The sequence below is a fragment of the Pituophis catenifer genome, unplaced genomic scaffold (genome assembly GCF_029215685.1).
Source record: "Pituophis catenifer annectens isolate HBS135680 unplaced genomic scaffold, rPitCat1.0.hap2 SCAF_3, whole genome shotgun sequence".
Lineage (NCBI taxonomy): Eukaryota > Metazoa > Chordata > Lepidosauria > Squamata > Colubridae > Pituophis > Pituophis catenifer.
The window spans coordinates 8,107,544-8,124,987 of record NW_027256883.1 but is presented as its reverse complement, the minus strand read 5'-3'; the positions used below and the strand labels follow the sequence as shown (position 1 = coordinate 8,124,987).

The window sequence follows — 17,444 nt, the reverse complement described above, 5'->3', positions numbered from 1 at the left end:
TAATAATAGTAATAATTGGAGCCCTTGGAACAATACCCAAAGGGCTACCCCGCTATTTAGAAATTCTAAATTTACCGGACTTGAACATTTTGACTCTACAAAAAACCACCTTACTCGGAACAGCTTACATCCTCCGATGATACTTTAACAGTTCCTAGGTCCTTGGTTAGGACTCGAGCTGCTGAGCTATTATCCAGCCTCAAAGGCTGTGAATGTCACTAAAGATTCACTAATAATAATAATAATAATAATAATAATAATAATAATAATAATAATAATAGTAATTTAATTTAAAATTTTAATTTAATTTAAAAAAAAAAATATTAAAAACCACCTTACTCGGAACAGCTTACATCCTCCAATGATATCTTAACAGTTCCTAGGTCCTTGGTTAGGACTCGAGCTGCTGAGCTATTAACCAGCCTCAAAGGCTGTGAATCTCACTAAAGATTAAATAATAATAATAATAATAATAATAATAATAATAATAATAATAATAATAATAATAACTAATTTGATGAAAATTGTCACCCCTTAAAACTTTGCACAATTGAATGTTTTCCAGTTGGCATTGAAACAACAGAACAATTTCTGTTAAACAATGTATTTGATCAAGAATCATAATGTATTAATATTTTAATAAAAAGGAAATTGACTCTCAAGTTTGTATCTCAAAGCAATCCCATAACAGCCTCAAAATTAACACCGTACACGTCAACCTGAATTTGTATCACTTCCTTCTTCTAAGTTGGGCACATCAGAATTCTGCAAGGTTACCCTTAGAGTGTGATGCTCTTGAATAAGGTAAGTTGTGACGTCAGGATGTAGGGTTACAATTGCCAGAAATTGGGTCCACACGGCTAGGAGGTGGGAGCAGAGCCATCCAACGTCTTTGCTGATCTGCTCTGCTATCTTTTCTGAATTATTCAGCATCTAGAAGGTTGAAAGACAACATCAAGAACAGCTCGTGACAATGACATGACAAGCTCAGGATTGAAAAGGATCTCAACAAACTTGAACAATGGGCCCTATCCAACAAAATGAAATTTAATGTGGAGAAAAGCAAGGTTTGCCTGCACTTAGGTCGGTAAACCAAAGGTATAAGTACAGATTAGGTGAAACTAGACTCATAAACATTAACTGTGAGAGTCCTAGTGGACAATCACCTAATATGAGCCAGCAGTGTGTGTCAGCAGCCAAAAAGCTAATACAGTCCTTGCTTGTATAAAGAGAGGCATAGAATCAAAATCATATAGTACCACTTTATAAAACCTTAGTAAAATAACACCTTACTACAAGAGGGCAGGACAAGAACAGTGGTGGGTTCCTCCTGGTTCAGCCCAGTTCGGCCGAGCTGGAAGTGGTGACGATATGACGTCACCGAACCGGTTCTCTTTGTTCGGGAGCTGGGCCATCCCACCCCACCCGCGTTATTCTTACCTTTTATTTTGTCCCGCCCCCAATCTATTCGCTGCCTCCTGAGTCCCAGCTGATCAGCTGGAAGGAAAAAAACTGTTTAAACTCTTGCCGCGGGGCTTCAAAGGGCCGCCCTACAGCTGATCAGTGTTAAAAGGCAGTGTGGTGGTAGACCGGTGCCTGCAAAAACAAATGGGTAGACCAGGACACTCCAAGAACAAGCAGTTAAAAGCCTGGTAGACCAGTACCTCTGCTAAATCCTAAAGAATTGTCACATGACCATCAAGCCACGTCCACAAAATAAGCCATGCCCACAGAACCGGTAGTAAACAATTTTAGAACCCACCCCTGGACAAGAACCAATGGTTTAAAACTAATCAAGGAGAGAAGACACCTGGAATTAAGGAGAAACAGGAAGTTTCTCCTTAAGTGAGAATAATTAACCAGTGGAACGGCTTGCCTCCGGAAGTTTTGGGTCCTCCCTCACTCGAGGTTTTTAAAAAGAGACTGAAGAGCCACTTGTCTCAAATGGTATAGGGCAGTGATGGCTAACCTTTTTGCCATTGCGTGCCAGGAGAGGGGGGGGCGGGGGAGGGTCACGTACGCACGTACCCATGTGCATGCGTGCGCAACCTCCTCCCCCCTCCCCCCCGCTCCTTGCACATGATGGCCTGGTAGGCCCGTTTTTCCTTCTTACCTGGTTCCAGATCCTCTCTGTGTATCTGGGAAGGGCGAAAACAGCCTTTCCCACTCCCTTGGAGGCCCTACGGAGGCTGAAAGGGCCCATTTCCCAACTCTCGGTGGGACAGGAAGTGACATTTTTTGCTGTCCCCAGCCTCCAGAACCTCTCTAGGAGTCTCTAGGAGCCTCTCTAGGAGTCTCTAGGGGGATAATTAGAACTGCAGAAAAAACAATGGCTACCAACCTGCCTTCCATTGAGGACCTGTATACTGCACGAGTCAAAAAGAGGGCTGTGAAAGTATCTACAGACCCCTCACATCCTGGACATAAATTGTTTTAACTCCTACCCTCAAAACGATACTATAGAGCACTGCACACCAGAACAACTAGACACAAGAACAGTTTTTTCCCGAATGCCATCACTCTGCTAAACAAATAATTCCCTCAACACTGTCAAACTATTCACTAAGTCTCCACTACTATTAATCTTCTCATCATTCCTATCACTCATCTCCTCCCACTTATGACTGTATGACTGTAACCTTGTTGCTGGTATCCTTATTATATATATTGACTGTTTCCTAATATGATTTGAATGCTTATTTGTACCCTATGACTATCATTAAGTGTTGTACCTTATGATTCTTGATGGACATATCTTTTCTTTTATGTACACCAAGAACATATGCACCAAGACAAATTCCTTGTGTGTCCAATCACACTTTGCCAATAAAGAATTCTATCCTGTCCTGTCCTGTCCTGTCCTATCCTGTCCTACTCTCCTCTCCTCTCCTCTCCTCTCCTCTCTTCTCTTCTATTCTAAAACTTCATCTTCGTACATTATATTTTGCCATTTATGTACCACATGCGTGCACTCTATTTCATTCTATTTATACTCTATTTTATCCAACAAACAAAACTGCCTTAGTCTCTGAATTTTCAGATTCATACAATTCCCTGCTTCATTTAAATGAAGACTAATTTCAAAGCTCCTGGGTACTTGGCTAACAACACAGCATTGTTTGTACACAGCAGTAGAACAGAACAAAGAGATTTGCGTTTGTAAAAGTCTTCTAATAACTCCACAAGCTTTCATTACATTTCTCCATTGTAGAAAGTTAGCACCCACATCTCTCCTAGAAGAATGAAATAATTTTGAGAAATATTAAAAAGGCAGAATATTATATTTCCCTGGATGAGAAATGGAGAAACATGCCTGAGAACAACATCTGAATATTGGTAGGCTATCAAATCTTTATTTCTGGATATTTCGGTGCAGGCAATGGTGATCATTTACAAATTAACCACTAGATGGCAACGCGTTATCCTGTAATATAAAGCATGATTATACAGGTAATTTCTCTGTATAATATATTAAGATTTTTATGAGGCCAAAACTTTTCTGTTAGGTCCAGAAGCTCTCATTTCAACCCTGAGCTACAAATATTCTCCTTTATTAGAATAACATGTGCTTTTAAATCAGGGGTGGGCAACTAGTTTTCATAAGGGGCCACAGGAGAAACTGGAACTGTTACGGAGAGCTGAACCAATAGGGCTGTGAAAATGCAAAGCCATACATTAATTTATGTAAATTAAAGAAAAAGCTGTCTTCAGAATAAAAGCAATCTACATGGGATGGACAGGGACAGACAAAGGGCCAGATGTGGACCTGACGCCATAAATAACAATTGCACTTAGATTTATATATACCACTTCACAATGCTTTACAGCTTTCTCTAAGTCAGCATATTGATGTTGTGGTCCGCCAGCAGCCTGCGGAGCTGGCAGCAGAGTCAGACAGTGAGGAGGCTGGGGAGGACTTTGGGCCAGTCCTGGAGTTTGGGGAAGGCTCAGACGAGGGCTCTGCATTGGAGGTAGAGAAAGGGACATCTGGGAGGTATGTGCTGCCTCCGGAGCCTCCAGAATCGGACCTCAGCGAGGCAGAGGAACAGGGGGAACCTGTTCCCAGTGTGTGCATGTGCAGAACTGCCAGAAGGCAAGAACAGCTAAAACAAAAGGGACGACTTGGGAGTAGGGCTGGGAGATGATTGGCCCCTCCCATAAGACTTAAAAGAGGAACAAAGGGACATGGGCCTTTTCAGGAAGCACCGTTTGTTCATTCAGTTCAGCTTAAAGCCTGAAGCTCTGTTTGATTCTGGACTCCATGTGGCTTTACCAATTAGCTCTTTGGCAGTGTGTCAAGAGAGATAAAGGTGGGTGATTATCCCGAAGGACTCTTTATAATTAATTAGGACTCATCTGTGAATGAACAGAGTTCACAGCTGTTGCAATAAAAGAGGTTTTTGGTACTACTCATGTGTTTTAATGACTCAGGAAGCCTAGGTCAGAACAATTGAACTCAACAATCTGGCTTCTCATTTTACCGACCTCGGAAGGATGGAAGGCTGAGTCAACCTTGATCCAGTGACAATTGAACTGCTGGCAATGGGCAGAATTAGCCTGCAATACTTCATTCTAATCACTGTGCCACCATGACTCTTCTAAATGCCCAGGTTTGTTCTAAACTTTGCTTCTAAAAAGAGATTGGAAAGCCATTTCTCTGGAATGGTGGAGGATCTCCTGCTTGAGCAGAAGGTTGGACCAGAAGACCTCCAAGTCCTTTCCAATTCTGTTCCGTTGTGTTCTAAATTTTGTCTACAGTTTTATTACTTAGACAAGGTATTTTAAATTGGCCAATCATCTACAACTTGAATCCAGGAAGCACTGATGTCATTGCAGCTATATATTTGTCCTTGCTGCTGTTGTGTCATTAAAAAACATTTTGTGATCCCTAATTAGCTAGGATCACACTTCGAAGTAGAAATCAGAGAGATTTGCTTATTCTGCAAAATATGCCTGTGAAGCTCATAGAATCAAGGATAAATACAAACATGTATTTTGCTTTCTTTTCATTTTTGAGAGAGAAAAATTATTAAGGTACTATAGCCAGATAAAATATTTGAGTAATGTTTGTAGGTGAATACTCATCACAGACTCATATAATACAAACTCCTACACAAAATACTTCATACTTACATAAATGACCTTTGTGATCATATTAAAAGCAACTGTGTTCTCTTCGTTGATGATGTTAAACTATTCAACTACTCTTCAAAAAGACCTTGACTATGTGTCAGATTGGGCTAACAAGTGGCAACTTCAAATATCAACCAACAAATGCTCTGTCTTGCACATTCGGCAAAAAAAAATCAAAACATAAAATACAAATTAGATGGACATGACCTTGTAGATGACCCTCACTCTATCAAGGACCTTGGAGTACTCATTTCTAAAGATCTAAGTACCCGAGCCCACTGTAACAATATTGCCAAAAAGGCATTAAGAGTTGTTAACCTAATCTTGCGTAGCTTCTTCTCTGGTAATGTTGTACTACTAACTAGAGCATACAAAACATTTGCTAGACCAGTTCTTGAATACAGCTCATCTGTCTGGAACCTGCACTGTATATCGGACATAAATACAATCGAGAGAGTCCGGAGATATTTTACGAGAAGTGTCCTCCATTCCTCTAACTGCAATAAAATATCTTATACCACCAGATTCCAAATTTTCGGCTTAGACAACTTAGAACTATGCCAATTTCAGTCTGACCTAAGCATAGTACAGAAAATTATCTGCCACAATGTCCTTCCTGTCAATGACTACTTCAGCTTCAACCACAACAATACATGATATAATAGATACAAACTCAAGGCAAGCAGTTCCAAACTCGATTGCAGAAAATATGACTTCAGTAACAGAGTGGTCAATGCCTGGAATGCACTGCCTGACTCTGTAGTTTCTTCCCCAAACCGCCAAAACTTTAACCTTAAACTGTCTACTGTTGACCTCACCCCATTCCTAAGAGGTCTGTAAGGGGCGTGCATAAGTGCACCAGTGTGCCTACTGTTCCCGTCCTAATATTCCTTTTTACTTACTCTTTTCATGTATTCAAATTATGTTTATACTTTTACCTGTTATCTTATATATGCTTGACAAATAAATAATCATATTATTATGATTATGAAAATGATGATAATGATGATGATTAAGAAGATGATGGTGTCAACTTGCAAAGCTTTCAAGTTGCCATGAGCAGGAGGGAGGGAGAACTGATAGAGCTGATTGATTTTCCTAACTGAAGTGCATTCCATACATTCTTCCTGACCGCAATCAGAAGGAGGGTGTTGGATTTCACAGCCAGCCAAAGTGATTAATTGGAGAATGTGATTTATGTCATGGCCAGAGAGGAGGGGAGAGACAGGGTTATAGGGGAATGTAAATCTGCGTGGGATTAGTTCTAACTGCATCCGAATATTGCCGAAGTGGTGCTCCTAATAAATGACTGTATTTCTTTTGAAGTTCGGCTCATGGCTCATGAATTAATTAGGGCATCTTTCGGAAACTTCACAGATGGTGAAGATGATGATGATGATGATCACAATCTACAAAATAAGAATGAACAATCATCTTCACCCTCATCATCAAATTCTAAAGCCTACCGTAGATATTATAGAATACCTTTCCAAGCTGGTCACACTATCAAAATTGGGTCCTAACAAAAATAGAAAACTTCCCGGCTTCTATATTTCTTCTTTTGTTTAATTTCTTTTAGAATGAATTGTTCATATAATTCTGACCTTGTTCAGCTCTCGGATTCGTGGGAAAAATCAGCCACAAGCCAAAATACTGCCTTGCTGATTAATTGAGTGAATTAGGTGGCATGGCAGGTGCAAAATATTTATGGAAGGTGGGAAAGAAATGTGCTATTCAACATCTCCTCACTTCCTCTATGGTTGTTCAGAAGGCCTGAAGATACAGAAAAAAACAGAAAAGTGACTTAATGTTTGGGGTCAAATTGCTGTAGAATAGATTCAAACCTCCCAGGAATATGCAAATTTTCAGAATAACAGAGTTTGAAGGGAACCTTGGCGGTCCTTTAATCCACCCCCCTGCTCAAACAGGAGACCCTCTACCTGTGATGGCGAACCTATGGCACGCGTGCCATAGGTGGCACGTGGAGCCATATCTGTGGGCACGCGAGCGTTGCCTTAGCTCAGCTGCAATGCACATGTGCGTGCCGGCCAGCTGTTTTTTGGGCCTTCCGGGCCTACCGGAGGGGCCTTCAGAAGGCCTCTGGGGGTGGTGGTGTGGAAGGCCGTTTTCACCCTCCCCAGGCTCCAAGAAAGCCTCTGGAGCTTGGGGTGGGTGAAAAATAGGCCTACCAGGCCCACCGGTAACTTTTTTGCCATCATGTGCCAAAAGCGGGGGGAGTGCGGGGGGGGTCGCGCTTGCATGCGTGGGGGGGCGGGGCATGGGGCCATTGAATTATGGGCATGGGCACAAGCACGCGTGACCCCCACACGCTCCCCCCACTTTTGGCATGCGATGGCAAAAAGGTTAGCCATCACTGCCCTATACCTACTGGATAATGGCTGTGCAGTCTCTTCTTAAAAATCTCCAATGATGGAGCGCCCATAACTTCTGGAAGCAAACGGTTCCATCGGTTGATTGCTCTCCTTCTTAGGAAATTTTTCCTAATTTCTAGGTTGCTTCTCTCCTTGGTTAGTTTCCATCCATAGTTTCTTGTCTTGCCTTTTGGTCTTTGGAAAATAGTTTGATTCCCTCATCTTTGTAGGAGCCCCTCAAATATTGGAACACTGCTATTATGTCACCCCTAGTCCTTCTTTTCACTAGACTAGACTTGCCCAATTCCTGTAACCATTCCTTATATGTTTTAGCCTGCAGCCCCCTAATAATCTTTGTTACTCTTTTTTGCACTTTTTCCAGAGTTTCAACATCTTTTTATTATTTTATTATTTATTATTATTATTTTATTATTTATTGAATTTATATACCGCCCTACTCCCGAAGGACTCAGGGCGGTGAACAGCCAAAAGATAAAATACATATAATACATATGTTAAAAAACCATTAAAATACAATTAAATAATTTGGCCCAGAAAACAAAATTTTAAAACCCCAATTTTATAAGACAAATTTAAAAACAATTTTAAAAAGAGGTTAGGCCAGGTCGGCCTGCTGGAGTAGGAATGTTTTGAGGGCACGGTGGAAAGTGTGCAGATCAGTGATCCTCCGTATCTCCGGGTGGAGCTCGTTCCAGATGGCAGGTGCTCCCACAGAGAAGGCTCTCCCCCTGGGGGCCGCCAGTCGATACTGTTTGACTGACGGCACCCTAAGAAGCCCCTCTCTATGGGAGTGTACTGGTCAGTGAGAGGCTACTGGTGGCAGAAGGCGGTCTCATAGATACCCCGGTCCTAGGCCATATATAATATGGTGACCAAACTGGATGCAGTACTGTAACTGTGGTCTTACTAAAACTTTATAAAGCAGTACTACTACTTTACATGATCTTTATTCTACCCCTATGTTAATGCAACCTAGCATTGAATTGGCTTTTTGACTGCTGCCATACACTGCTGGCTAATATTTAACTGATTGTCCATCTCTCCCCTCCCCTCTCTCTGTCTCTCTGTCTCTCTCTGTCTCTCTGTCTCTGTCTCTGTCTCTCTCGAAGTACAGCCACACACTGCTGGATCATATTTTATATATTGTATATATAGGTAAAGGTAAAGGTTCCCCTTGCACATATGTACTTGTCATTCCCGACTCTAGGGGGCGGTGCTCATCTCCGTTTCAAAGCCGAAGAGCCAGCGGTGTCCGAAGACGTCTCCGTGGTCATGTGGCCAGCATGACTCAATGCCAAAGGCGCACGGAACACTGTTACCTTCCCACCAAAGGTGGTCCCTATTTTTCTACTTGCATTTTTTACATGCTTTCGAACTGCTAGGTTGGCAGAAGCTGGGACAAGTAATGGGAGCTCACCCTGTTACATGGCACTAGGGATTCAAACCACTGAACTGCTGACCTTTCGATTGACAAGCTCAGTGCCTTAGCCACTGAGCCACCGCATCCCCTTACTGTATATATAAATAACAACAAATAAATGTTGAAACAGAAAACAAAACAGGAGTGAATAAAGGTAGGCTACAATGAATGGAAATAAATTTGACCACTCTAAAAATAAACCCTTGTAAATTTTGTGTTAAAATTAATAGGATACAGCTTATTGTATTTTTGTATCTGACGTTAACACTACTTCCCAGTGTTAGCTGTGTAGAAATACCTGCAGGTCTTCAGAAAGTTGTGATAGCGTCTGTTCCACCGCCAGATCTTCTAAAAATAAAAATGAAAAAGAATAGGAAAATGGATTCTGTGAGGCATATACCCTGAACAAAAACACAAGAAAGAGGAAAATCATTGTCAAATCTTGTCAAAGCACAATCAGGGAATCGGAGAAACTATAAGATTCTTCGTAGATAAAATCGTGCAAATTAAAAATGTACTCATTCTTTTTTTTTTCCATCAGCACTTGGCTGATCAGAAAAGGTTAATTAAGTTCTGACTTATTTAGTCAGAAACAAAGAAATCAATGGCGAACCGCTTCCAGGTTGTTCCCAAGGAAACCATACGGAGTAGAAAGGAAGCTTGGTTTATGAGGAATCATCTTCATTTTTATCATTTGCTTAAACTTTAAAACTTGATTATAAAATACACAGAGAAGCAATACCGGTGTTTTCCCGAAAATAAGACATCCCCTAATAATAAGCCCAATCGGGCTTTTGAGCGCACGAGCTAAAATACCCTCCCCCTGAAAATAAGCCCTCCCCAAAAATATTTAAATGCATGTGCAGTCACCATTTTCTCTGATTAGGGTTAGGGAGGCAGAGCTGGAAATCAGGTAAGATGGCAAGAGGAGCCCCGTCTTGCTCCATGCGCCCCAAAATAATAAGACATCTCCAAAAATAAGGCCAAGCATTTATTTCAGGGTTCAAAAAAATATAAGACAGGGTCTTATTTTCGGGAAAACACGGTAGACAGATTTAACCATAGTTTCAATTGGGAAAATGTGACCATCGTAGATCAGGTCTAGTCCAAAACTGCCAGGGAATTTTTAGAAGCCTGGCATTCTGACAAATCAGCCATCAATAGACACATAGACATTAACACCATCTATAGCAGTGGTGGGTTGCCCCCAGTTCTTGCGAACCGGTAGTAAAACCAGGGGGAGGCTCAGCCCACCCACCCGGATGTTAAGTGTCAAGCGCTTATATCGTGTTTCAAAAAAAATAAAATAAAATAAAGCAGGGTCTTATTTTCGGGAAAACACGGTAGCATCGAGCCTTAAGAAGGGATTTCCTGCTTCGAAATCAGAACACGGGAGGCCAGAGAGAAAGAGAGAGGAAGAAAGGGAGATGTAATCACTAAAGATGCCATACTTGATATTCAGATGACATACTTTGGTTTAGACTGACAGCTTCTTAACAATTGCCAAATAAGATGTCAAAATGTTGTCTTTGAGAAATGCACAACTCCCTGCATAATTAAGAGTAGAGCCGAAGGTCATTTTTCACAGGAACACTTGCAACAACATAAATACGTTACTTCCGTGAATTGTTCTACCTATAAGCAATTGGGGAATGCCCTCCCAGCCCCAAAAATGAGCAGACATAAAAATTTCTTCCTTAACATATAATTATAATCTCTTGACCTGATATCTCAGATTATTATTGATGTTTTGTTATGTAGAAATTTCAACTATCTATTCATTCCAGGAGGATAATGTAGGGCTTTGGTAATGATTTAATTTAATTTATTCCATTATTCACTTTCAATGACACACTACAACCACTTCAATTAACAATGGTTGAGGCTGCCAGAAGAACAAAAATCAGACGTTTTTATTTCCCTTGACATCTGAAGTGGTAAAAGAGGAGGGAGGAGGAGGAGGAGGAGGAAGAAGAGAGAGATGGATGGATGGAAGGAAAGAAGGAAGGAAGGAAGGAAGGAAGGAAGGAAGATGTTACGAAACAACTGACTAATCTGCAAACATCAACTCCATCAACTAATCAAGATGTAACAACATAGGCAACCAACCCGCTCACAGCAACAAAGCCAGCACCCCACACCTCCCCACCAGTATTTATAGAGAGGTACTGGTGCAGCTCCAATCACACTTTCCTCACACAAGCACGAAGCCGAAGACACCAGTGAAGATGACGAGTGGGACCTCGTCGAAATGTCGCCAAGATACTCTCAATCGAGACACCTGGTCTACCCCAACATGTGGGAGGAGGCATAATTCAACTGCCTAACATGCAGGAAGACCAAGTTCGAATCCGAGTAAGGGTATGGCTAGCTGATGAAAGCTAAAAAGCTTGAAATAGATCTATACTAGTCTCCCTTTATTTCTTTATCAGCAAAATATAAATTATATTCTGAGGTTTTCGCGGGTGTTTGTATGTAGGTCTTTGGTTATTCGGGTTTTCTCCTGCGTAAAATTGGAAGTGTCTTGGCGACGTTTTGACGAAGTCTCATTCGTCATCTTCAGGCTGGTGTTTTCGGCTTTGTGCTTCTAGGAGCAATGTGTAATTGCAGCTGTTTCTTCCTTTTAACTGCTAGTGGGGGTGTGAACTGATTGGTTGGGAGCTTGGCTGTGTTCTGATTGGGTGGAGTTGTGTTCTGATTGGTTGGGGGCTTGGCTGTGCTCTGATTGGCTGGGAGTGTGTTCTGTTTGGGTGGGGGCTTTGAGCAAATTTTTGTGTGTTCTGTAGCTGCTTCATGTTTTTAAAAAAATAGTATAGTACATTAAGAAAAACTGCATACAGAAAACAATCCTAAGGGAGAAATTGCCTTCTAAATAAGCTTTTAAGAAGGGACTGGACAACCATATGATTGAAATGTTATAGGATCTCCTGCTTCGGTAGGGGGTTGGACTAGAAGACCTCCAAGGTTCCTTCCAACTCTTGTTTTTATGTAATAATACTTTGGGTCAGTACTTAAACACACACACATGCCCATTTCTAAGCGGGCTAAGAAAAAGCCAACACGAGCTGCATTGGCTTCCAGTGGTCTTCCGAGTGCGCTTCAAGGTGTTGGTTCTCATCTTCAAAGCGCTCCATGGCTTAGGACCCAGTTATTTACGAGACCACCTTCTGCCTCCGATAACCTCCCACCGGCCAACACGCTCCCACAGAGAGGGTCTCCTCAGGGTGCCGTCTGTCAGGCAATGTCGGCTGGCGACCCCCCGGGGAAGAGCCTTCTCTGTGGGGGCACCCGCCCTCTGGAATGAGCTGCCCCCAGGGATACGACTAATCCCGGATCTCCGGACCTTCCGCCGGGCCCTGAAGACTTTTTTGTTTCAGCAAGCCGGGCTGGGTTAAAATTTTTTTAATTGGTGAATTTTATGGGTAACGGGGTTTTAAATTGGAGAAGCCTAAGATAATTTAATTCTGTTTTAATGCATTTTAATATTTGTATTGTGTGTTTTTAATTTTGGCTGTTCACCGCCCCGAGTCCTTCGGGAGAGGGGGCGGTATAAAAATTTAATAAATAAATAAATAAATAAATAAAAATCAAATTATAGAAGAAAAAAACCCTGTCAGATATGACTCTTATATTGTTTCCAAGAATAACAGGCATGTCATGAGTCACTCTTTGATATTACATAAACCTCTGGGGAAAAAAAAAAACCCTTCAACCAAGAGATTGAATGCAACATTGATTTTATTCAATTATTGCATTAAAACAAAACAACTAAATTAACTAAATTAAATGAACATGGAGATTAGGTCCTGGGACATGAGGTAGTCCTTGATTTATGACCACAATTGAGCACAAAATTTATGTTGGTAAGCGAGACAGTTGTTAAGTGACTTTTGCCCCATTTACATACTTTCTTGCCACCATTGCTAAGTGAATCACTGTACTTGTTAAGTGAGCAACATGGTTGTTAAGTAAATCTGCCTTCCCCATTGATTTAGCACAGGGGTCTTCAAACTTGGCAGCTTTAAGACTTGCGGACTTCAGCTCCCAGAATTCTCCAGCCAGCTGGCTGGAGAATTCTGGGAGTTGAAGTCCGCAAGACTTAAAGCTGCCAAGTTTGAAGATCTCTGATTTAGCAAAAAGGTGATCACATGACCCCAGGACACAGCAGCTGTCATAAATATGAACCAGTTGCTTAGAATTCAAATTTTGATCACATGACCACAGGAATGCTGCAATGGTCATAAATGTGAGGAATGGTCATAAGTCACTTTTTTCAGTGTCATTGTAACTTGGAAGGGTCACGAAACAAACGGTTGTGAGTCAAGGATGAACTGTAGTATATTTGTATTAGGATTTATTAATAGAGGATGATGAAGTAATATTTTATCTGTTCGATCCATCTGTTAAACTACTGAAGTTCGCAGATGACACAACAGTGATCGGTCTCATTCGAGACAATGATGAATCCGCATACAGACGGGAGGTTGAACAAGTAGCCTCGTGGTGCGACCGGAACAATCTGGAACTGAATACACTCAAAACCGTAGAAATGGTGCTGGACTTTAGGAGAAACCCTTCCATAATTCCACCTCTTACAATACTAGACAACACAGTATCAACAGTAGAGACCTTCAAATTTCTAGGTTCTACCATATCACAAGACCTATAAGATATGGTAGAAAACGCAGACTCTGCACAGGAATATTCAGATCCAGCTTTGCTTATTCTGTAACCGCTTGACTTTAGTAAAAGTGAACCTTTCACTTTAAAAATGGAATCAAGGGTCTTTCTTTCCTAAACACTCCAGCCGGGAGAAGCCTGACACTGAGCTAAAAGATGTGACCTAGGTAAATTGGAAGAGTGAAGCTGTCCTAGTGTTGACCTTAGCATGAGAAGAAATCAGTGGTGGGTTGCCACCCAGTTCAGACCGGTTCTATAGAAGGGAGGCTACACCGACCCCGACATCATCAGGAAGCTTCTGCGCATGTGCGTGGTCCCGTTGCAAAGCAGTATTAAGGGTAAGTAGAACCCACCCCTGAAGAAAATGCTATGTATTGTTCTCAATTCACAACCCTCCACATACCTAACTTCAGCTGTGGCAAACTGGGAACCTCCTTTGTGATGGTAGCGTAGTAGCCCTGAAGTCCTCGGTGGGCACTGAGGAGCAGGAGGCAGAGGTCTTTATGCCACTTGTGGGCATGTTGCCTGCAGTTTTCTGATGGCACATAGCAGCTGCCCTGCAGAGGAGAGGAAGGACAGAGAAGTGAGGACACCACATTACTTGATTTTCCCTTAGAAGGTAGAATCGAAGCTAATCGAATCTGCTTAAATCACCAATTCTTGAATTAAGCAGATACAATCTTAGAAGGAAAAAAGAAACATTTCTGTTTTCAAGTATCTTTCTGCAAATATGGTGATTCCGATTTAAATGTTGGTGTGTTTAATGGATTTTGTATTCAGCAAACCGATTTAACTTTTCAAAATTGAGCTGTTTCAAGCAAGGAGAAATTTATGTAAAGGATATTTTCAGAATGCTGTAAGATTGGTGACAAGCTAGTTAATTCTGGGTCAATCACCAGGAGACAGTGAGTTTTAGTTCTGCCTTAAACATGAAAGCCAGCTGAATGACTTTGGACCAAACACCAGGAGAATGTGAGTTGTAGTCAGAGGTGGGCTTCCCATGATTTAACAACCGGTTCGCCTAGTGCAGAACCGAAAATGTGAGTGCACGCCTTCCACACTTGCGCGCAGCTTCAAGCACAGAGCAATTTCCTACACGCAGCTTCCAGCACACTTTCTCAGGCAGCCGCAGTGAGTAGAGCGGGCAAGGTGCGGAAATCAGCTGGACTGTGTTGGCGGGGCGAGCAAGCCAGAGAGTGAGATATATAGGACGGGATAGCACCGCGGTGGGTGGGCGGGCCCAGCCGGAGGTCAGAACTACCGGTTCATTTGAACCGGTCCGAACCGGAAGCAGCCCACCTCTGGTTGTAGTTCTGTTTTAGGCATGAAAACCAGCTGGGTGAATTTGGGGCAATCACTCTCTCTTAGCCCAATCTTTCTTAGAGTTGTTGTTACGGGGGAAAATAGGAGGAGGAAGGTGTATTGGATATGTTCGCCCCCTCCCTTGAGTTATTTGTAAAAATAATAAAGGAGGGGATACAAATAATAAATAAATTATCAATTAATGTCAGGGTAATGCCAGACCAACAATCAAGTGGTAAACAGTATCCCAGTCAAGAAACAACCAACCACCCAGACAATCAAACAATAAATAACAGCCTAGCCAAGGAACTACCATAAAGAAAACAACACTTCCACCAACATTGGCAGGGCAAGCCACTGTCTATAAACAGAGAGCTCACTCCTTTCTAGAACTGATAAAGTTACTAGTAGGGGTAATGAAACGTCTGCAAGAAAACAACCAGAGAGCACCACATACATCCTGACATGTGTTCTGCCCCAGCTACGGACCCCAAAGAACGCAGCACACACAAAGTCTGTACAAACCTTAGTTTACTAAAATAAAATCAGTTTTTTTCTTCAAACAAAGGCTGTTAATTAACTTTCTTAACAGCCTGCAAGAACCCAAAGAATAAATAATCTTAATCTTACTATGGTTGGCAGAAAGCCCAGAAGCAATTTGCAGAGAACTAAGATCAAGGCACAAAATAGAATGAACGAAGTTGTTCCCTGCAAATTGCCTCAGTCGTTGTCCTTCCTTAAATAGGCTAAGGGAGTGGCCAATTATCCCCAAGCCTTACTCTTGAGGAGACTTCCTCCTGAGGAGCCACTCCTGCCTTTTGGCAGCTCTGTGCGCCCATGCATTGAGAAGAGGCTCCTCCTCTTCGTCCTCTTCACTTAAAGGAGCTCCTGGAGGTTCTGAAGGCCCTGGCTGAATCCTCTCCCCTGGCACCACATCTTCTCCAGCCTCCTCATTGTCCGACTCAAGTGCCAGCTGCACAGGCTGCTGACGCAGCACCACACCAGCCTCCTCGCTGTCGGAATCAACTACTAGCTGCACAGGCCACATATGGGCCACAACACTATGATTCCTTTTGGTTGAACCAAACCATTTGATATTGAATTCACAAAGTTAGTATATGGTCCAATTAAGCATATCTTAACTTCTTTTCCACCCAGGACAGAATTATGCTGATATGGATAGTCCTCCACTTATGACCCCAATTGACCCCAACATTTCCATTCCGATCTCCAAGGGAGATACTTGTTAATTGAGTTTTGGCCCATTTTATGATCTTTCTTGCCACAGTTGTTAAGTTAGCAACAGGGTTATTAAGTGAATCTGGTTTCCTCATTGACTTTGCTTGTCAGAAGTTTGCAAAAGGGGATCACAGGATCAGGGGTGGGTTCTAAATTTTTTTACTACCGGTTCTGTGGGCGTGGCTTATTTTGTGGGTGTGGCTTGATGGTCATGTGACAATTCTTTAGGATTTAGCAGAGGTACTGGTCTACCAGGCTTTTAACTGCTTGCAGAGCTGTACCGGTCTACTCACTTCTTTTTGGAGGCACCAGTCTACTCATTTGTTTTCTTTTAACACTGATCAGCTGTAGGGCGGCCCTTTGAAGCCTCGCGGCAAGAGTTTAAACAGTTTTTTTTCCCTCTAGCTGATCACCTGGGACTCAGGAGGCAGCAATAGATTGAGGGTGGGGCCAAATAAAAGGTAAGAATAATGCAGGGGGGGTGGGGGTGGGGGGGGTGGGGGGAGAACCGGTTCGGTGACATCATATCATCACTGCTACCAGCTCGGTGGAACCGGGCAGAACCGGGAGGAACCCACCACTGCACAGGATCCCGGGACACTGCAACCGTCATAAATATGAGCCAGTTGCCAAGTGGCCGAATTTTGATCATGGTTGTATGTGTGAAAAATGGTCATAAGTCACTTTTTTTTGGTGCTGTTGTAACTTTGAACAGTCACTAAATGAATGATTCTAAGTCAAGGACTACCTGTAACTGACAATCAGTGCGTTGCTCAGTTCCTTCTTTATTTGCCGTGTATTATCATGGTATAAAAACAAGTGATAATTCTTCAAAAAAATTAATTGAAGCTAATCCTCCCTAAATAAAGCATGAAATGCAGTTATACGTCTGCATTCTGGTGCATTTCCTGTGTGCTAGTCAAACATTGTAAAAATAATATCACACAAATTTTGCCATTGTGGAGTGGTGTGGTGGCCTAGAGGTCCAGCTCTCGCCTTACGGTCAGGAGGCTGTGAGTTCGCTTCTAGGTAGAGGCAGATATTTCTCTCTCTGGGCATAATGAGAATATATCTGCTGAACAAAACTCCGCACTGGTAACAGGAAAGGCATCCGGCCATTAAACACTCTGCTAGCTCCATTCAGTTGTCCAGACTCCACCCTGCAAGGGATTACGGGGTCATTAAAAGATGATGAAGATTTTGGAAAAGACACTGATAGAGTCTGCTCAAGCCTTCTGCTTTGTCAGGGAATTTGGATCTTGCACTGCAAGCAAAGG

At 42.2% G+C, this 17,444-nt stretch overlaps 1 protein-coding gene across 1 annotated transcript in view; it reads right to left on the bottom strand.

The window, feature by feature from the left end:
• The window catches only part of FAM135B (family with sequence similarity 135 member B), a 118,878-nt gene that overhangs the window by 30,295 nt on the left and 71,139 nt on the right, over positions 1–17,444 (bottom strand). Inside the window, exons 7-9 of the mRNA XM_070942005.1 lie at positions 14,030–14,183; positions 9,245–9,294; positions 778–933 (exon numbers count right to left, since the gene is read on the bottom strand). Of these exons, the coding sequence (XP_070798106.1) occupies positions 778–933; positions 9,245–9,294; positions 14,030–14,183 (360 nt within the window). The remainder of the gene's footprint in view (positions 1–777; positions 934–9,244; positions 9,295–14,029; positions 14,184–17,444) is intronic.